Source organism: Trachurus trachurus, assembly GCF_905171665.1.
Source record: "Trachurus trachurus genome assembly, chromosome: 10".
NCBI lineage: Eukaryota > Metazoa > Chordata > Actinopteri > Carangiformes > Carangidae > Trachurus > Trachurus trachurus.
In genome coordinates, this window is record NC_139894.1 from 6,193,994 (window position 1) to 6,215,924 (window position 21,931).

General features: G+C 41.4%; 1 protein-coding gene across 5 annotated transcripts in view; it reads right to left on the reverse strand.

The window, feature by feature from the left end:
- fam13b (family with sequence similarity 13 member B) overlaps window positions 1–21,931 on the reverse strand; it is an 88,431-nt gene that overhangs the window by 51,615 nt on the left and 14,885 nt on the right. For 4 of the 5 annotated variants that reach the window (XM_083980674.1, XM_083980675.1, XM_083980671.1 and 1 more), the window contains exons 2-6: window positions 14,842–14,989; window positions 12,176–12,388; window positions 8,382–8,594; window positions 1,795–1,972; window positions 1,100–1,244 (exon numbers count right to left, since the gene is read on the reverse strand). In XM_083980674.1, the coding sequence (XP_083836800.1) occupies window positions 1,100–1,244; window positions 1,795–1,972; window positions 8,382–8,594; window positions 12,176–12,341 (702 nt within the window). In that variant the 5' untranslated portion in view covers window positions 12,342–12,388; window positions 14,842–14,989. Of the gene's footprint in view, window positions 1–1,099; window positions 1,245–1,794; window positions 1,973–8,381; window positions 8,595–12,175; window positions 12,389–14,841; window positions 14,995–21,931 lie in introns of all 5 variants that reach the window. The other variant, XM_083980672.1, reaches the window with a different exon arrangement.

Below are 21,931 nucleotides of genomic sequence, written 5' to 3' on the forward strand. Positions count from 1 at the left end.
TGTCTGCTAATGCAGCCTGATCCTTTGAATATATAAAAACTACTATAAGCAGTAGCAATTACTAGTAGTTGTTTATTTATTTTAGAGAAGTTAAATTTAACAAATTCCTAGACCAAAGGATGCATCTTAAATATAACAGTTGGTTCTTGAATGGACCCAAAGATATCATAAACCATTTTACGCCACATTACTCAGCTTCATCAGCCGACTCTCTCTGGTACATCTGTTATTACGGGTCTGTCTTTTTTTACCACGAATCACAGTTTGCTGTGTGTTGTTGACAGTCTAATGTCACACCAAAAAATTTAATCTTTCACTTTTTTATAGAAGGATTTGTCCATTTTCTCTCTGCGTTAACCCAGAAGGAATTTCACCCTCGGCCCTGGCAGAGTTAAATGCCACATTCTCCCAGAGAGAAAAAAAAGGACGAAGAGGAGAAAACAAAGAGGATTTTGACGAGTATTGTAATTTCGACTTGTTCACTGTTATGCCAGGAATGTTGACAGTGAATTCATGTATTCAAAGTGCTGCAGTTTTTGTAAACACTATGAAAACAGCCTTCCAACATTATTACATTTTGATCACTACTGTACTGTTTTATTGTGCATTTTACCACATTTTTATTTTATGTGTCAGTTGCTATACCAATGGTTCAAAGACATTTATGGTACAAACTGTAGATAAATAGACTGGGGGAGAAAAGAATAACTACAAAGAAGCGTTTGAGGGGGTTTGAGGGGTCAACAAAAATAGATAAAAACACACATCATTGATCCCTAGGGAGAAATTGAACCTTTACAGCAGGAGGGAGGTGGATATGTAGGGAGAGAAAGCAAAAACTAAAAGCTAAGCTGTAAAAGGGTTCACTCTCTGGGATAAAATGTGTTTTGCCATGACAGCTTAAACAAATTTCCACCTTCAACAGATTTAGAAATTACATAATATTAATAACAATAATGGCAAACGGCCTCTCCAATCACCACCATGATCATTCGTACGCATTCACACGAGGCAAGGTGGGTGCCGTCCCCAATCAGATGATACGTCATACGATACCATGAGTGACAGAAAGGAAAGAGACAAAGGAGAGTGGCCGTACCTGTTCATTAATGGAGCTGTAGTCGTTGGTAGTGGAGACGTCATCGTCCTCTGAGTCGAACAGGCCCTCCTGGTTGTCTAACAGCTCTGCCAAGACTCGGCTGACAGACTCCTGGTCCCGGAGGTCCTCTCCTTCTGATGATAGACTGCAGAAGGAGGACGAGAGAGGGGTTGTATTGGCTGTGCAATGCCACCCAAGGGATGTTGAATAAACCCGGTGGCTGAATAAACTTATGCTGAAGTCCCTGCTATGTGTATGTTTATGTGTTCAGACACACACAGATCCACAGAAGTCTGGATCTGGTTAAAACTGTGTTGAATTACAGATTTCACGCACTTGGGTTCTTCCTTGATCGCAATAAAATGAGGGGAGTTTGGCAATACAGCCGTCCAATCAGTGGCTGCATCATCTGTGGTGTCACATGCAAGGCTGCAGCAAAATCAGTTTTTTACAGAACAGCAATGTTGTTCCCCCCGTTGCTGATGATGCGATGATACGGGTCAATTTGCACTGGATGATTTCATCTCTAATGCTCACCCATAAATTGGAAATTGCTATTTTAGGTGCAAGAAATATGAATGCAAATGGTTCAAAAAGGACACCTGTCTGGATCTTAGTACAAATAAGTATAACTTTATTTTAAGGTTTAAGGTTGCAGCCACAGTGTTGATCGCAGCCCTAAAGAGGGATCTTACTGGAAGATGTCTGGTCCGAAGACGGCGGCCAGCGCCCCAACGTTCCAGCTCTCCTGCTGAAGCGACGCCACACTGGCCAGGAAGCGACACAGGAAACGCAGCAGGCCGTAGTTGAGCTGAGGAAGCTGCTGCAGCAGGTACTTCAGGTTTCTACACAGCTCCTCTTCATTGCTGTAATCTGGGTATGTTTAAAAAAAGAGATTCATGATTAAATGTGTCAGTTAACTTCATAACCACTGTTATTACTATAATCATACAAATATTAGTGGGAAAAGGATGAAGGTTTATAATCAAGTACCGGTATACTTTAGCCATGCTGCACATAGCCCTGCTCCATTACATACTGTGGAGTGAATTATGGGTTATTAAGTCCATCGTGTTCCTTCATAGTTTCCCTTAGAAATTCTTGTTCAGTGAGTTAGTGCAGCAACTGAGAGGTGAAATGGAGTGAAACAGTATAATCCTTTATGTGACAATGAAATGCCACAATAGAACGAGAAATTAACAACATGAAGCGAGAGAGAGGCTGGAACCCCCCCCCCCTCTGCTGTAATCTACGGGACAGCAACAGGAACAACCATCAACCATCATCACCATCATCATCGTGATCATCCCGACAAAGGGATTAGAGCAGATTATCTTTGATAGACACAGATGCAAAATAGGACAGGGCAAAGAGCAGAGACAGAAAAGGAAACTGAGCAAATGTGAAAGTGGAGGTTTATGAAACTGATTAGACGTCCTCCATTAAAACTTATGTAACTCCTGCTCTTTACTTTTTGACAGATTTATCTGATTTTCGTCAGTGAGATTAATGATATTTTCCAAAATACCAGCAAAGAACAAAGAAGGATCATCTTCCCAATCTTTACCAGAAATTGCAAAAACATCTACAACAAAAGAATAAAAAAAAACATTGCAAAACATTTAGAAGCTCTGAGCAACAGGCAAAGACAGACAGTGTAAAGAAAACGGTTCAAATTAATTGAACCTCGAACATGCTGTTCAAATACTTGTTAAGAGAGAGTTTATTTTAGCCCGTTTCTGCTTCATTTAGTGATCTCAGCACTGTACTGTCTATTCACAGCTTTGATAACCAACATCTGCCTCCATGGTCACAGTCATAACAGGTTAACAAAATGTAAACTCAGCTTGGAGGAAATCCAGAACTGGAGGACAATAGTGGGTGTTTTGTAATGAGGGTTGCCTCTCTGTTTGTGCCTTGACGTTGTCTGTCTCAGACTGGATGAAAAGAGGAAGAGCAGAGAAATATCAGGGTCTCTGCAGGTTTCACCAGCTCAAATTTAAGACTTTTTAAGACCTTTTTAAGACCATTATGGATGAAATTTAAGACCTATCATGACAAATAAAAAACGTACAAAAGAAATGCAGAGTCACAAAATTAAAAATTGATTTGCAATATATAAGTTGCGTGTTAGGCTTGTTTGTAGTTGAAAATACATTCGATAAAGCACAATGAAGTGTCGCAGGAGCATTTTATTGAGCATTTGCGGTAGCGAGGGCTCTACCATAACATTTTCCCCAAGGAGCACGCCTAAAGTGAACTATTTGGGGGCACAAAAAGAAATTGGGGAGCGAAATTAAAAATGTTTATGGAACATATTATTTATTTAATTCATTGGCAACCAACGACCAGATGGCTTTAAGCCGTGAATAATGTTAAGGGTCAAACGGGACTGATTTGGGAGCTGGTGGCAGTAAGAAATTTAGCAATGACAGCCGCCACTAACTTGTCTATGTCAGAATGTTACCAATTATTTTGAGATTTGAGACTAATTACAATCATAAAATCCCACTTACCAAGTGTTAACATTAAGACATTTGAAAAATTGATTTAAGACATTTTAATGCCAATTAAGGCCTTGTTTTTAGATTAATGAATTCAATAGACTTTTTAAGGATCCTTAAGAACCCTGATGGAAATATTTCAACTTCTTTAATCAACAGACACGAGCCACAACTTGTTCTGTATTATGACCAACACAATATTTGACACATGAAGTAAATACATTGGCCTTTGGTCACCCCTATATTATGGTATTAAACTACATCTTTTTATTTAACTAGGCTAGTTAAATCACAGTGGCATATACTGATTTGTTGAACTTACAGGCTTGTTACTAAGTATGTGTTAATTATCATGATAAATAAAACTCAACCTGTCACACAGCTCCATGTTGTCTCTGTGTGGTGTTCAGGGACAGGTCAGGTCTCATTTATAAAACTGTGTGTGGGATCGTTACTAAAAGGGTACGTACGCCCAAAAGCCAAGTTTTGCGTGCGCCAAAAAATATTAAGACTTATAAAACCCTGCGTACACACACTTGCAAGCAAACTTCCCTTTATAGATCACAGAGTTCCTACAAGTGTGCGCAAATGTGCCCATTTCTGTGTGACTGACTGGCAGAGATGAGAGGTGGTGAAACGCTGTTTAAAAATTATTATTATTATTATTTAGTGAGAGTCTGTTGGGAACCACTGCCTCTGGTCACTTCAATCTTGATTATTCTGTCTGAACTTTTTTTGTTTAACAAAATTATCAAATGATGTGGCAAAATTTCATTTTTACTTTTACTTTGAAAGTACATTTCAGAGCCTGTACTTTCTTACTTTTACTTGAGTAAAGGAGTTGAATCAGTACTTCCACTTTTACCAGAGTATTTTTTTACACATGTATCTGTACTTCTACTTAAGTACAGAATATGAGTACTTTTGCCACCTCTGGTCGCTGTTGTGAATTAGCTGCAGGTGTGAAAGTGACAACGTGACGTGTTGCTGCAGCTGTTAACGGCGTCAGCGGCACAGAGCGCACGCGGTGTTGTTTTGGTGCTGCCCTCTCTAATGCTGGACCCGGTGCGGCACATGGTTACAATAATGACAACAGTTCTAGTTAATCTGAAACAAGTTATGAACCAGTCACCATCATGGGCCAGACGATCGTTGGTCCCTGAAGACCCTCTCCCTCCTTATTCTCCTCCAGCGGTGCCGCGGTGCAGCATTACGCACGGGGCTCACCGCTGTATTTATATATTTACAGTAATTAGACTGATCGATAAAAAATGTTGAGTCAGTAAGTGGTTTCCTCCATCCTAAAATATATTCTGAAGAATTAACGAACATGACGCTTTTCTTTATGCCGGTTTTCTCTCGGTTTTTGTGATGAACAGCATTAAGTAGGACTGATAACAAGAAAACAGAGTGTAACGATTGTGATTAGTGGCTTCTTCCCAGTCTTTGATATTTAATTGACTCTCGATAGGACCGGATGCTTTATCCCATGCAGCCGCGCCGTCCTCTCCTCCTCCTGCGCTCTGGGAGTGGACAATATGACGGAGAGATGGTGGTGATTAAATATAGAGAAGGAATTTTGATTTTGAATTTTAAGTTAGATTCTAAGAAGATGTTTCTGAAACACCAGTCCGATGCAAAATAACGCTGTTGAATTAAATCACCGTGGCAACATGAATCTAACGCATACGGGTTGAAATTAAATGTGTGACGGCCGATAATAAAAACATAATCGTTCTTCTCACTTACATTTCCTGAGTCTGGCTTCAGTTCAATTCCCCTTTTCCTCCAAACCAGCGTACGCACGGGTCAGAGTTTGCTTAGGGCTGCGCACATTCTCCCGTCAACTTTGTTCCACAGCGACGTGCGCCTGGCGTTTGGTTTTTTTTCCATATCAAGCTCCGGTAGCGACCCAGGTAAAATACGGGAGGACACCGAGCTGAGGCACCGGCCGGTTGCCGAGAAGTGCCTGCTTGCCGAGATCTGCACGCCGCACAACAAATGTGGACCTGGATCATTCATTACGGGGACGGGGATGCAGTATTCGGCACAGCAGTTTTTGGACCTGCCAAGATTTGCATCCCCTGGCTGTTTTAGCCAAATACACTGCTACGCAATTCATGTTCATAACACCCCTAAATACAACGTGCATAACCCCATTTGACCACCAGGTATCTGCAGTGAAACACATGGGGGATGCAGTATTCGGCACAGCTGTTTTTTATTCCACGAGCGACATGCAGATCTCGGCAAGCAGGCACTTTTCAACACATGCCGAGAAGTGCCTGCTCTGCTGGGGTTACGCACATTGTACGGTTTAGGTGTTTATACATATGAACATGCATTTCATACATGTAGCAAGTAGTGTAATTGGCTAAAACAGCCAGGGGATGCAAATCTCGGCAGGTCCAAAAACTGCTGTGCCGAATACTGCGTCCCCGTCCCCGTAATGAATGATCCAGTTCCACATTTGTTGTGCGGCGTGCAGATCTCGGCAAGCAGGCACTTCTCGGCATAACACCGGTCTGAGCTGCGTTCATGGTCCTACTTTAAAACTCTCCAGTCAGTGACCTGGTGGCGGCTGTTTTAGCCGTCGGCATTTCAGCCAGGCAGCGACCGTCCACGGCTTAGTGGTGTTTTATTCTAGGGGGGGGGGGGGGGCAGCAGCGGCTCCACGGTGAGGGGAGGGGGGGCAGCTTCTGCTCACCTGACTCTGTGCAGCTTCTTCATTAAATCCAAACAAACAGTCCGACACAGCGACGCACTGCTCCTCTTTGACTCTAAAGTCTCTGTAGCTCATCAGCGTTTGGCCTCAGACGTGTCTCGGACTTCCAGAGCAGCTACAGCGCAGCGTTGTGACCTCAACCATGGTTGGTGAGAGCAGAAATGTTGTTGTCGTAGTGAAAATGGGCGGGCTCGTGAAGACGCGAATTTACGCAAAATGGTCACGAGTCAAAACGAGCGCTAATTCGCTTATCTCGCGTATCTCGCGTTTGGTTGCGCGTAAAAGCTCGCGCGAAAAAAAAGCGTTCCTCGTGTTTGTGTGGGAAGCCCCTTTGGGTCTTCCCACCAAACACGATGAAATAGACGAAGACGCGAAGGTCCCGTCGCCCAAAAAAAATCCCGTGTATTGCGTCGCAAAAAAAAAAAGTCGCATATACCGCGTCTCGCGCCTAATCGCGTCTTTGCGTCACGGCCTTTTACACCGCAGACGTAACGAATAAACGGTGACGGTGTGAACGGACAACATAGAACAGGACCAGACGTGGCGTTGTTTCCTCTTTTCACCGACAGCTCCACTCTCCCTTACTTACACAACTACTGTTATTGTTGAGAGCAGAGAATTGTGGGATTTGTAGTTTTTGACCAATCGTTTTAGGGGCAAATGCGAGTGAAATGCTCGCCCATGGTGGGCATAAGAAAATTAAGACCTGTCTAAAATTATTTGAAGACTTGAACACAATAATTCAACAAATTTAAGACATTTTAAGGCCTAAAATTTAGATTTTCAAATTTTAGACTTTTTAAAGCAGAAGTGAGTGATCCGGTCGTTTTCGCTAATGCTGCGTTCCAGGCAGGCTTTTGAAATCGTAAATTACAGCTTCAAGTCACAACTTACGACTTTGTAGCCTTCCAGGCAACCCACTCGTGTTTTTCCGACCTGTTTTACCGGTGAAAGTCACTATAACGGCCACTCGTAACTTCCGACCGGTGAACTCGTACCAGATCGAACTGGTACGACTTCACGGTCGGAAAAATACGAGTTTCCTTGAACGCACCATAACAGTCCTCGTCGCTACGTCACCACATTCACGGCGTTCCTTGGCTGCACACACAGCCCTGCATGCCGTTCTCTCTCCTCATTGGATAAAAACTGTAGGATACGAGAAATGTTTTCTCTTCGGCTCAGAGCAGAGCAGAGGGACTGAGAGACCCGTGTTTCAGTCCAAACACTCTATGTAAGTGATTGCTGTCGGAAGATATAACTATTTAAGACTTATATTAACACAAATATATCACTCACTTCTGCTTTAAGACCCCGCGGATACCCTGTTTAAGTGCATACATATTTTATGATGCTGTGTATTTCAGGTGTAGGTTAATATACACACACCTCAGGAGGCCTATCATTGATTGGTTAAAACAAGGTAATCAGTAGATTACCTCCTCACGGATCACCTTCAAACTCTCCTTGTCATGATATTGGAATTAATTATACATCAACACCAGCATCTATACTAAACCAGGTTTCAGCAAGTCAAATTTAAGACTTTTTAATGCCACCTTGAATTAAATTTAAGACCGAAAAAAGAATTTAAAAAATCCTATAAATATTTAAGCTATGGTTGGGGATCCCACTGTACAACCTCATTGACAATCAGTTTACTTATTGTCTGTTATTAATAAACAAGCTGATAATCAATACAAAACTAGAAAAAGCACCAAGGAAGAAAGGAAGGAGTCTGAAATCACTCACACAACTTTTACTCAAGGACAATGGAAAAATGAGCAGTTCTAAGTATTGAAATGAGAACCAGAAGGCTGTAGGAGGGCATACAGGTGCATCTGTATACCTGAAGATGCATACTGTATACCTGCAAACTCAGAAGGGGTGAAAAAGTCACCAAGATTTTGTGATTTTAACACATAAATTGTATTTAAGACCATCTTAGAATTTTCTAATAAGTTTAATACTTTTTAAGGCCTTAATTTTAGATACATGAATTTAAGACTTTTTAAGGATAGCAGCATTATTAGTTTATGTTTATGCCACACACCTTGGTGTAGCTGGAGTATGTGTCCTTGTATCGCTGTTGGTATGACGGGCTCAGGAAGCTCCTGCAGGAAGAGTCGGAGCAGACTGACCGCTGATGCCAGGTCCGCCTCCTTCTCTAGCTCCACCTCCTCACCGCTGTCGTAGCGCTGACGCAGCCAATCCACACGCTCTGCGTTGCCATTAACCAGGAAGAGCCCCTCCAAGTCCAGATGACCTGACGACACAAACGGAAACGATTACATCTACCGGTAGTCATTTATAAACTTACTTAACTGCCTTAAAGATGTAATGTATATTATTCAGGGTCTCTGCAGCTGAAATTAAGAAGTGACTTTTGAAAGAACTCTAAAAATGTTTATGCATCTTAAAATATTAGTTTTTATTTAAAAGACCCAGAGTGTGCACTTGCACAACGCTTTCATATGGACAAGATAAGAACAGAAGTACAAGAAGCTGTGTGTCCATCATGTGGACTCCTCCCTTATCTGTATCAGAAAATAGAAGCATGACCACACAGACTTTTATCAACCCTCCGTGTGACAACATCACAGAGTGTTTCTGATTAAAAGGATAAACTGAGAGCATCTCAGAGTTTTGTCAGAGCTTGAACCAGTTTTATAACATTTTAAAACTAATTATGTTTTATCTCCTTTGAAGAACAAAATATCTTAATAATGTCCTGTTTTTAAAATGCAGAGTATTGTCATATTAATGTGTTAGGAAATATACCACAGTATGGAGTACGTGTACAGTAATGTAATTTGACTATCCTTACTGTGTTTTTAGAAACATTGTTGTTATTAACATGTAAACCCTATTCCATTATTGTTTGTTTCTAGACATTTTATCGTTTTGTAGAGAGTTTCCAGTCGAAGTTTTGTGGTACTTGTACAACGGCAATAAAGTCTATTCTGATTCTGATTAACCTGTAGCTACTCTCGGCTTTACTCGTGCAAACATTTCATGTAACAAGACGAAATGTGTTATGGTCTAGTTGAATTGTTGGTTTTAGAAGAGGACAGGGAAAGTGGACTGTCGTTTTTCTTACCCAGTGCTGTGACACAATATGACGTCCTACGCGCAGAGAAGCAAACCGATTACACTTGTGTGAGTATAACGACATTACTGCCACAATGTCATGCAGCATTGATGGTCAATTATGTCCAACATTAAAACAAGACTCGGCCCAAAATATCTGCCAAAGGACTCAGGTCTCTGCTCAAACAGTGTGAGGAGTTTAATCTGTCACAGATGCCACGGCTTTGGTCCGACACACCTTTAGGTGCTTTCAAATTTTCCATCTCTGCCTTACATCAAATTGCCTTTTTACCTCATATTTTCAACACCCTGCTTGGACTGAAATCTCAAGCATTGCACACAAATTAAATAAGAGAGATTAGGGCCTTTTCACTGGCTGAATAACTTCTGGACTGGCAGCACCGCTCTAATTAATGTGCCAGCAGAGCCCAGGAGGATTAAAGACTTATTACATAACCTCATATGGCAACCAACCCTCAGGTCAAACAAACCACCAGCTTTGCTTCACTGCTCACTCGAGGGGACATGAGGTGAAGCTTCCATCCGATAGTTTAAAAAAAAAAAGTGACTTGACAGGATTTACCAGAAAACGCCTTTTGTGACTGACCACACTCACGGCACAAAAAATTACAAAAGAGGAAGCTTTTACTAGTGTTTAACCTGTCACTGGAAATATGTGCTCAGGTTCCTCCTTGATGTAATGCACTGCTTTGTTTTCACAACGTTGGGGGGAAATAAAAATGTCACTATAACACACTTGGAGTATTTTCTATAATATGCAGATATAACCACTAAATTCAGGATCCTGCTGATCTGCCTTGTAAGCTTTAAATCTGAACATTAATTAGATATGCACTTTATGGGAGGTATTTTATAGCTGTGAAGCAGAAAGTAAATCAGTTCTACAAATGGATATGAATGCATTTTTTCCTGATATGAGCTGTATGGTTATTTAGAACAGTCTATTAAGAGGGGGATTTAATGAAACAAGCTCAGATGAGTCTAAATGCCTCTTATTTATCAGGGTCCTCAGGTTCACACCAACAATCAATGTCCTGAGGGTTGTCTGGTTAGGCGTCTGGCTATGGCTACATGAGCTGTAATACACTACAAAACTGGAATTGACGTCAGTACCTAAACTGGTACCGACGTCAGTACCATTACCGGCCAAATGCAGATAAATTCTGGCTGCGGTTTGTTAGGTTCTGAAAATCTATTTTGGCTGGTGACAGAGGCAAAAATCACCATTTTTATCCCCCTCATCCTTTAGAATAACACGTCTGAAACTGCTGACCTGCACTTAAAAAGAAAATGACATAAGACAGAGGTTCCTGCTCCACGAGGCTTGAAGAGAAATGTTCCGGGGGGGGATATGGGAAAAGCCCGGGGCCAACACTTTGGTAGCTTCCTCTCTCCACAGCTAAGCTCTTCTGTTTTCACAAGTGGATCTGCAGTTGACAGAATGGTTATGTAATGGAGGAGGAAGCGGACCGTGTAGCTGTCTGCCAATGCATTCAGAGTTCATCTTATCACATACACTGGTTCTCCACTAACAACATATTTTGATTTATCGTGATGCAAGGGCAGTCACGGAGAGTCAACAGCAGCAGGGTGCGTGTATGGGAGACTGAAACAACACAGAAGGCAATCAGATCTAACTGATTATGCACTTGGAAGTGTTGAGTGAGCCACAAGCAGCAGAATTCAAAATATGAACACAAAGGCGCAGCGGCAGTTGGCAGCAGACATTAAATATTATTACTTAATCGTTGTATCCAGTTATGTAAGGCTACAGGGGGAAAGTGTTTGAAAACGCCTCCACACTACTGAGGTTGTAATATTTGTATTTTCATTTTATTGCCTAAATATTCAACTGTTTGTTTGGGTGTAAAAGTGAGAAACTTTGTTTTACTGCAAAGTTACATGCACTTGAACAGAATCAACAAATAAAGCTGAATGATCTGTGCAGAGAAAAACATCAATGACACATAATCCTAATAAATGCCTGTTTCTAATCTAAGAGTCAACACAGGACACTGTAAAAAAAAAAAAAAAAAAAAAAAAACACTCCTCAGTGAAAGTTGCCTCCCAACCCAACAACCAAATGAGTCATGTTTGATTCAACATGAAACAGTGAATATTCTCTCCTACTGTACATTTAGCAATTCAGTCACCACTTGACAAACTCCTTCATTCATCAGTCAGCAGTTATATTTAAAACACAGCAAAGATGACAGAGATAGATTTAACACTAAATGTAGTCAAATGGATTCAGCTGAATTTTTGCAAAAAATTGCATCACCATAAACAGATGTATGATAATACATGACACTGAATATGTTGTAAGTTGCATTTAAGAGACAGTGGTGCAATATTTATGTTTCATATTTAAGTCCCATTCTTATTTAAACTGCATATATTGTGTCCATAGTCTGTGTTCTTTCCTTTTTTTCTCTCTCTCTTCTTTAATTTTTACTGTAGTTTAATACTTTTATTCTTGTACTTCTATTGATGATTTTTTTCCCAGTCTGTTTTTCTTCTACTGTACTTTGTATGAATGAGCTGCTGTAATTTGTAATAATAGAATATCTGAAGTTTTATCTTAAATTTACTGACATTGTTGCAATGGCCTCATCATTACTGACTGGTATCCGAATATTTTAGATGGTGAATTTTAATTTTGTGTTGTTGACTACATTTTAATGAACACTTGAATATATTTTAAATTGTGTGTATGTGTGTGCATCCATCACTCACCATGCTCCTCGATGTATTCGACAATGTGTTTCACCAGTGCAGGAACCTCGTGGCCATTGATTGTGTGCGTGCGTGACACCTCCTCCAATGGAACGCCAAAAACCCGTGTGGTGCTGGCTGAGCTCCCGCCCTCATTGCCTGGCAACAGAGACACGCTCTTCCTCATGGCCTCCTCCTCCTCCCCCTCACCACAAACCCGCCAAGACCTCACGTCTTCGAAAAGAAAAAGAAAAGGAAAAATTAGGATTAAAAAAAAGAAAAGAGAGCAGGATGGATGGATTTACAAAACAAGACTTTTCATCTTCTCTCATACTCACGCTGTGATCCAAAGGGTGAAAAAAACACAATCATGTGGACAGATATAGATCCATGGACACAACTAAAAGAAAGATTAAAGGACTGGAGCCAACTCTCTACCTCTGCTGTTCACAAACAAATAAAATGACCACACCAGCCTCAAACTTAAAAGGAGTGGTTGGTTTTTACTCAGTGTCACTGTCTGTGAACCTCCCCTCATGTCATCAGGCCAACACAGAAGGGGTGGAGGGTGGAGGGAGGAGGAGGAGGAGGAGGGGGAGGAGTGGGAGGAGAGAGGAGAGCACTGAGAGCAGCAGCGACACTGACCTGCACAACATGTGTACCGTACACCTGCTTTCTTATGAAAAAGTAAAACTGGTGGAGAAGAAAACTTCATTAGGGATTTTTTTAAATTTTAAATTCAATCAGCCAATCACTTGACAGCAGTGGTGTTTATAAAATCCCATAGATACGGATCAGATGCTTCAGTTAATGTTCACATCACACACAAGAACAGGAAAACCATGTGATCTCTGTGACTTTGATAGAGACATGATTGTTGGTGCCTGTTGGGCTGGTTTGAGCATTTCTGTAATGCATGGACCAGTGTGTGTGCATGTGGACAAAATACAGGTTCTGCATTTTTTTTAAAAAGTATTTTGTCAGCCAAAGCAGGAAGAAAGATACTTATTCTGAGCTAAATAAAACAGTGTATAAATTTGTAGACCAGGCATTCTCCCTGTATAATATCTATGACTTACATCTATTTGTTCCCACAGGGGGTGTTTTAAAGTACATAAACATGATGATTCAGTGTGGGCAAATGACGCAGTCCAGTAGTTCTCCCTTACATAATCATCATTTGAAGTTCATTTTGATTACGTTTATTTCGCCTCCTTCCTGCGTTTGTTACGTCCTCTGTCATCATCGGTCCTGAGTTTTGAGAGCAACGAGCGAGGAAGCGGCAAGATTTCTATTCTAAGTTTGACTTTGATGATGGCGGGTTGGTGGGGAGTAATCTCAATGCAAACAGTGGCAGATGGCGCCCAGGCTAATCATCAGAGAGAAGTGAGAAGTGTTTATCAATTCTAGTCAAACTCAACTTACTATACTGTACAGTAGTGATGACTGATCTTTAAAGATATCTTATTAATCACGACATGAGGCATTGTAAGCACACTGAGCTGTAGATATTTTAAATGTTTTATCTTTTTACAACTAAAAAGTCAAAACGTTGAATTTTTTCTCTCCAAAAGTTGCACTAAATCAAGCAGATGGATGGACAGATGGACGGACGGACAGACAGGTTGACAGACAGATGGACAGACTCTATAATTTGAGGCAGTTGAGCTGGATTTTTGAGTGCGAGACTTGACCGCACTCGTCTGAAGTGGTCAGCTGTTTACGCCTGCTCTCGCTCTGGCTATTGATAACCAGTTTTAAACCAGTTGTTTTACATGTCATGACAAAAACACGTCAGCTCGTGATGAAATTAAGCTATGAAGCTTTTCTTTTTCCAAACGAGGAGTTTATAAGGAGTTAGTTTGACTTTTGTACTCTTCCATGGCCTTCAGAGTGCTTTTGTTCAGTTGTAAATAACTGGTGGAGTTATTTGCATTACTCACACTTTAGGGAACTAATGTGAAGGCTTAAGCTGAATAAACCAAGTGTTTGAACGCCTTGGATATATTCAAAGCACCGTTAGAGCTATTTAAGATTTTTATGTCAATATAATTGCTTTAAATGGTGTTATTTTCTGATTAATGCTTGACAATGTTTCCACCTGTAAATCTAAGTTATAAGACGGGACATTTTCAGCCAGTCACTGTTGATTCTGAGGGGCTGCAATAACAATGGTTCCTGGCAGATTTGCTCAGTTGTGGCTAATTGATGTTAATTCTGTGAGTTGGCCAACGGACAAAATGAAATTCTTGGCTGCGGTCGAGACAATGTGCTCTCTGTACGTCCCAGTCTGGACTGTTGAAGCACTCAAGATGATCAGATGCCACTTCAAAGAAATTGTAGTGATTGATTAGTATTAAAATATAAAAAAGATAGAGTGAACTGTGATGTCTTTCTGTTCATAAAAGGCCAACGGTGTGATGAATAAAGATGACGGCACACCTGTTATCTTAGTAAAGCATCTCACTGTCAGTCTGTGCAGCTGATGTTAGATAAAACAGTTTAACTGTTGCACTTTCCACAAAAGTGCATATTGCGGAGTGTATTGCATGTGCCTGTCTCACCATATGACAGATACGTGTATTTATGTGTTGCAGTGTGGAAGCAAAATAATCGGTTTGTCTACATAACTGAACCCAGAGTGAATTCACATCAGTGTGTGTGTATGTGTGACTGTGCATACTCACCGTGAAGCAGTGAAAGTGTGTCCTATCTTCTCCTCCCCTGACCAGTGAACCACTGAACCATCTATGGCTGCTTCAGGTTGTGGCAGAAGATGAGCCGGTAGTTCCTCATTGACGGACCGCTAATCCCTCTAGCAGGATTCTCTTTTAGCTGCACTGAGGAAAAGACCGAGAGGAAAGGGAGAAGGAGGAGGAGGAAAAGGTCAGGGTGGTTCTTTTTTATTCTAATATAATGCAAGAGATAAGGTCTCCGCATGCACAATGTCTTTAGCATTTGCTAACAACTGTTCTCAAATGTTTTCTGCTTGTAGATTTTGGTACGCACAATTCTCGAGAAGACAGTACAAAAAAGTGTTGAAAGACTTCAGCAACAAGCAGTAATACAAACTTTACGGCTTGAATACACTATCAGGTTGTATTTTTAATGGCTGCACATTGTTGAACCCAGTTAATTGGAGGTAAATGCAACATGAAGGATTAGTACAAAGAATCAAGCAAAAATAAACCATATCATAATTTGATGCAGGTTTCCACTGAGACAAACAAAGGGAAGAAATTGCACAACAAAAAATTAAAACATGGATTCATGAAGTAGAGGCAACCACAACACAACACTAAAACTTATATCAGAATCAAGTCCAAGCAATTAAAAACTTCCTTCAGGAGGTTGAAGGAAGGAAAGATTTGGAAATTTCTGCAGTTTCCATCTTTTCTACACTCTCCCTCCCATCTCCTCTCTCTTTTGTCTTCTTCCCGTCTCCCCCTTTTATTTATTCCCTCACATTTTCACTCTAAATCCATCGTCTTTATTTGGAGATGTCAGGCTGCCCAAGAGTCAGCTGGAGGACTGAACACAATAATTAAACTGACACAGGCTAGAAAGCTGTGCTCTATGTGTGTGTGTGTGTGGTGGACATGTCTGTGCATGTCCATCTGAGGTAATCTGTCACTTTCAATCTGACTATGTGAGGTGTGTGTGCCTATTAACTGCAGCCACTTACGTACATGACAATGTGTGTGCATACGTGTCTTTAGGTTGCCATGCATGTGAACGTCATGAGGTCGCCAACAGTGATTTTCGAGGCACTGGCTCAAAGCAGACGATCATTTGAGAAAAAAAAAATCGCTATCCAGTGTGTGCACTTATATTTGTTTGTGAATGTGTGTGTGTGTGTAGTTCAGATTGTATCTGAGATGAAAAGGGGTGAATTTGTGTTGGTTTGTGTGTCCAAGTGTGTGTAAAGAGAGAAACTGTCCTTTGAGGCATGTCCCCTGTCGACTGCGCTGGTCTATATGGGAGTGTGGTAAAATATTAACAACACAGCTCCACTTTGGAGAGTTTGTTACGGAGCCAGAGAGACACTGAAAAATACAGGAGATGGACAAGGCAACAGAAGCTGAGGGGGTTGTCTAAATGCCATCCAACATCAGCCCTACTTGCGTATCCCTATGCGTATTGTGTAAATGCTTAAAGGGATAGTTCTCCCAAAATTGAAATTTCACTCATTATCTACTCACCCTCATGTCGACTAAGGGCTGGGAGAATTTCCAGAGTCCTCCGTTCCTTCTCTGAGTTACGGGGGTCGGGGGGGTCCGCGCAGCAGTATTTGTCCATATAATGGTTGTAAATGGTGCTCACTTTTCTTCGTCCAAAAAGACACCAAAAAACATCCAAATACCTCCATACTGCTCGTCTGTAATGTCCCTCTTATATTGAAGCCCCAACATGAGAAATTGTTCAGAAAAAAATTAAATAAGTCTATATAAGCTTGTTTGTAGCGGAAGCTCCCAGTGTCTCAGTTCACTGCTTTGCCTGTGTCAGTGCAAATCACCGGCGGAACAATTTCTCATGTCGGGGCTTCAATACAAGAGGGACATTACAGACAAGCACTATGGAGGTATTTGGATGTTCTTTGGTGTGTCTTTTTGAACGAAGAAAAGTGAGCACCATTCACAACCATTATATGGACAAATACTGCTGCGCGGACCCCCCCGTAACTCCGAGAAGGCACGGAGGACTCTGGAAATTCTCCCAGCCCTTAGTCAACATGGAGGGTGAGTAGATAATGAGTGAAATTTGAGTTGTGGGTGAACTATCCCTTTAACAATGTTTAACGACAGATCGGATTATCTAAAACGGTAATTTGATTGGTCTAAATTACTGTTTTAATTTGTCCATTCCATCAAGATGTCTTAAGTCTTGTTGCCCATTTTCTGAGACAAATCACGCAGCACTGAGCTGGAAAGGAACCGTGGTCTTTAATATGCACACTGCACCTGGCTGCTCTGGACGGGTTTTTTGTATTTGTTCTCTTCCCAGAACAACTCCCTTATTCTTGGCTTTTCTGCTTTACACTCTGTGCCGTTACTCACTCTGTTTCCCTTTACCCTCTTGTGTCCCTTCTTTCTTTCTCATTCATTCTTGTGCAGCGTGTTACACAAGCCGTCCGACCTACTTAGCCAGCCTGCATCACCTTCATGTCAAGAGGAGAAGAGGAGCGGAGACGACCAGGAGAAGAGTTAAAAACCCCCACTGAGCTGAGAAACTATCGGTTCTTTTTGTTCCCCTGTGTCGTCTCCTCAGAGGACACGAGGCTCTGACCTGGTGGAAGCATCTGTCTATACTGAAGGAGTTTCATCACCAAATCACAACACCACCCAAGGCTCCTTAAACAATGCTCAATCAGTTAATATGGCCAAGTAACAGCTCCAATTTAATCCTAGCCAATAACAAGCTAACAAGCGCTTTTTAAAAAGGGGTTTTGGCAACTACCAATTGGAAATAAAAGGCTGTGCCATGGTATGAAAGCTATAAAACCTGAAAACTGCAGTCTATGCAATGCCTCAAACATTTCACGGAAAAAAAATATTGCAATTGGGATAACAAACTTTTAACAATCTGTTTTGCACAAATAAAAATAAAAATCCACACTCATACCAGACTGACTTTTACCCCTTGCACTAAAATAAACCTCGTCTTTAAGTTGAAATGAAAAGCTAAATCCTTGCCCTGACCCTGAATGTTATTACTTGTTTGGCAGACGTGACTGTGACGCTGGTTAAAAATAGTTAATTTATCAGAGGGATCATAAAGGTGGCTGTCAGTGTCAAACATTTACAGCCACTGTTTTATATTACACTACATAGCTATAATTGTTATGTAATATGTTACATGTTCAGGTCTAAATCCATTCTTGCTTAAAAATTCACACATTTCTGTAATGAGGTCTGAAACCCCAGCTGTGGTGGTGGTGCAACACAATGACTAAAAAAAAAACATCCAGTTTGACATCCAGAGAGACTTTCACATTAAAAGTCAGAGTGAGCTTCTTAAGAAGGTGATTCACACACAAAATAATGAATAACACACCTCCACCAGTCTGGTTTGTCATGGTCCTGAATTTACAACTGTGTCTTTATGGGGATAAAAGCACATGTGAACTCAGGTGAACCTGAGAGAAATAAGAAACTGCACCTCCCACTGATACAGGTGATTTTATTCAACTCCCATCTGTGCCCTATTGTCCTTTAAAGGATCTCCTTTAACTGTTAATAACTAACTGTTATGTTATATCCAAATCCTCACAGATATTTCCATCTGCAACTTCCATTCATTTTTATCATCACTATATTGTGCTTTTGCTCCTAATGCTGAATCAAAGAGAGAGAGAAAAAAAGGTTCTACTCTAGGATTTGTAATCATTGCTGGCTGAAGAATAAAACTTTATTTTCAGGTTTTTCTTCGACTTTAGCATTAGTAAATCTGGGATTTGTTCCCAAAGAGTGCTGAGTCCTTCAGAAGGCATTGTTCAGCCTCTATTCTTTCCAAAACCTGAACTGAACTGGTGCTAGGGTGTAAGCCTCTTTAAAAGCTAGACAAAAATCCTACTAAGAGCCTTTTACCACTAAAACCAAAAATGTACAACAAACCAGACAATTTTGTTCTCAGCCAATGGAGTCGATAAGAAAAACCACAGCATTTTGTTGAATGCTGTTTACCGTAATGATGAATTATTGCTCTCAACAATCTGAGTTTCCTAAGTAGCACGAGACCACAGTGCTCAACACATCTGAGCTTTATCAGACAGACGAGTACAATGACACCCACAGATTAGTGAACTCAGTGTTCCCAAACCTGGGCCTCGTCTCCCGCCAGGAAAACTGACCCTAAAAGGCCTCTGTAGCGAGGATTTGGTCGGTAATGGAACAGTCTAGAAAAGCTGTGTCTGTGTTTCTTTCTGCCGGTCCGTGTGTCTTAATCCCACATATCATGCCTGACAACCTCCTGCTCAACAATGAAGGACATTGTTGGGAGGAAGAGAGAAAGTTAAGACAGTGCTGATGAGAGAGGGAGAGAGATAGAGAGAACGAGAGAGAGAGAGGTGAATGGGAGCAAAGAAAGGAGGGAAATTAAACAAAAAGATGGCAGAAAGCCACATTCAGACAAAATTCAATGAGAGGGCACTTTGTCAATCAAGAACATGCAAGAGTGAATACAAGTGCATGGTTCTGGTGGATTGGTTTGTAACATGAAGGCTCGTTGGGCTGGCAAGCCTTCAAAGTTGTGGATCTAGTTCGTAAATGGGCCTCATTTGATCAGTGCTTCTATCGTGTACATTTTTCAGAGGCGAAATAATATTGCCGCCGCCGCTCCAGTGTGGCAATTACACGACTCCAGGGAGAAGGAGGGAGCGAAAAATTAAAGAGACAAATGGAGTTACCCAGCTAACAGTGCATTAGATTTTTATTGTCTATCCACTCCGACTGAACTACACTCTCAGGTACAATGAAACCCTCCGCAGTCGTAGCGGCCATCCGGCACGCCGAGACGAAGCCTTGAAAGACGGGAAACTAGGGATGCAAATTATCGAGTAATTCATTAATCGATAGTTGATAGACCTTATCGATCGATGATCGATTAATTGATAAGCGGCGATTTTCCTGAGAACCTAAATTTTAGGGGAAAATTTAAGATCAACATTCCTTATGGACTTACACTAGTATTTGTTAGTTTATTTTAAGAGCACAGCACAATGAAAATGTTTAAGTAGCACGTAGCTCTGAGGTTGAAGTCCTATCATAATGAGATGAGAGACACCGCTGCGTTTCCATTACAGATTTTTGCAAAATAAAAGCGATATTTCTGAAACTTCGAAAAAGTGCAATTGCCATTTGCGGGTGTTTCCATTGAAAGGTATTTTGCTAATGAGCCGTAATGCGTCTTGCGTTTCTATGGTGACGGCACAGCGATCTCAGCTGCCGACAGCTGTTGCTGTTATTGTTTTTAACATTGACAAAAACAGCGCTTGATTGCTGAAAGGCAAAGCCCGTGTGGCGCTGCAGCGGCCACAGATAAGGGCGCACTCACACTAGGGCCAGTTGTTCTGTACCGCGCTGAAGCTCTAATTCCCCCTCCTCTGTCCCCCGCTGTCCCGGACTCACACCACCTCCAACCCAAGCTGCTCAAGCACGGTTTCCTCCGTTGATATAGAGGGACTATTTTACCAACACGGCGGATGTGCGCTTTAACCTGACTGCAGAAAGAACGGAGCCTTTTAAACACCAGCGGTGATGAGGCGCTGACAACAATATAGGTGGTTGTGTCCACACACCCGTACTGGTTTATGTGACTTAAGGTGACATGTCGGCGCAGGAGGGAGTGGGAGTGTGGATGCGAGCCAGTCTCCTTCAACCATGCAACGGAAAAGGGGAATGATAGGAAAGGTTTTTCTAATTTAATGAGAAACAATGCCCAGGTCAGCAATGCATGACAATAAATATGTGGTTCATTTGTCCCCTCAAGTTACATAAACCAACACAGAGTGGACACACGCGCTGTTCTCCGCGGCTCCGCAACGAGCGCTTTTTTTTTCTTTTTCTTTTTTTTTTAAATTAAGCTCCGGTAGCGACCGGCTAAACTACGGAAGGATACTGTAAACCAGCGCGGATCCGGTGTGTTTATCAAAGCTTGGTTGCCGTGCTGCGGCACCGGGTCGGTTTGAGCTGCGTTCAGGCTGCATTACAACTCCTCAGGCAGCTCCGTGTCGGCGGCTTTTTGACTCGTTACTCACTGGTCGTCTCTGTGTTAGCGATGGTACAGCCTGAGTCCCGTAAAGCTACAACAGGTGTTGTTGTCTCTTTTCACCTCCTCTCCCTCTCTCCCTTGAGTGCTGCAGTGCGCTGCGCTGCACACGTTTACACAGAGATCCGCTACATTATGTCGGCTTTGCTTGTTTACATTTCACAGTAAAACTCCCATTGAAAAGAAACGATTAATTGCAAGTAATTTAATTTAATCGATTAAATTCTTATCGACAATTAATCGATAGTCGATTAATTGTTTGCATCCCTACGGGAAACAACAAAAACTTTTTAAAAAACATGGTCGAAATGTGACCACACTAACTGACATGTTTGGAAATCTGCACCTATCGTGTTTCGCAGGAAGTTTTTAAATAATGCCGCCTCTGCCCCAGAGGTAGCAGCAGTGAATTTAAATGAGTGTACTGTATCAGATTTCAGTTTGTTTCTAAAAGCAGCACCTGAACATTTCCACAGATAAAACCGCAGCAGCTGTTTGCAGCGTGGTAGCAGTCAGAGGAAACAGTCATTAACAGAAAGGCCACAGGTTTAATACCTGCAATTCTGTCCGACCTTATAAAGTAAGCTTTAGAGAGGCTTTAACCTAAACACAGGTCCAGTCCTTTTGAATCAGTGAGTGAATTTACTGGATTTGAAACACGTCCATATTCTAAACAATAGAATAAACAAAAAGTGTTTAGGAGAGACAAGGCGTTAAACTCTCTGCTGAAAACAGAAACTAGAAAATCAACACAAACACAGTCTGATGTCCTGAATTACACAAGTTCAGCTGGAAGATCTCTTTCTTTCAATATCAAATATTCATCATTGAAATGGCCACTGCCAATGTAAGCAAAAATGTGCATCAACAAATGGAAGGGCATGTTCATATTTCATGAAGACAATTTTTATATGCAACACGTTTGAGAACAAAAAAAACCCATTATGATTGATCCACGATCCGCCGGAAGCCTCAGTTCCATCAAAACAAAGTGCAGGACCAACAGGAAGA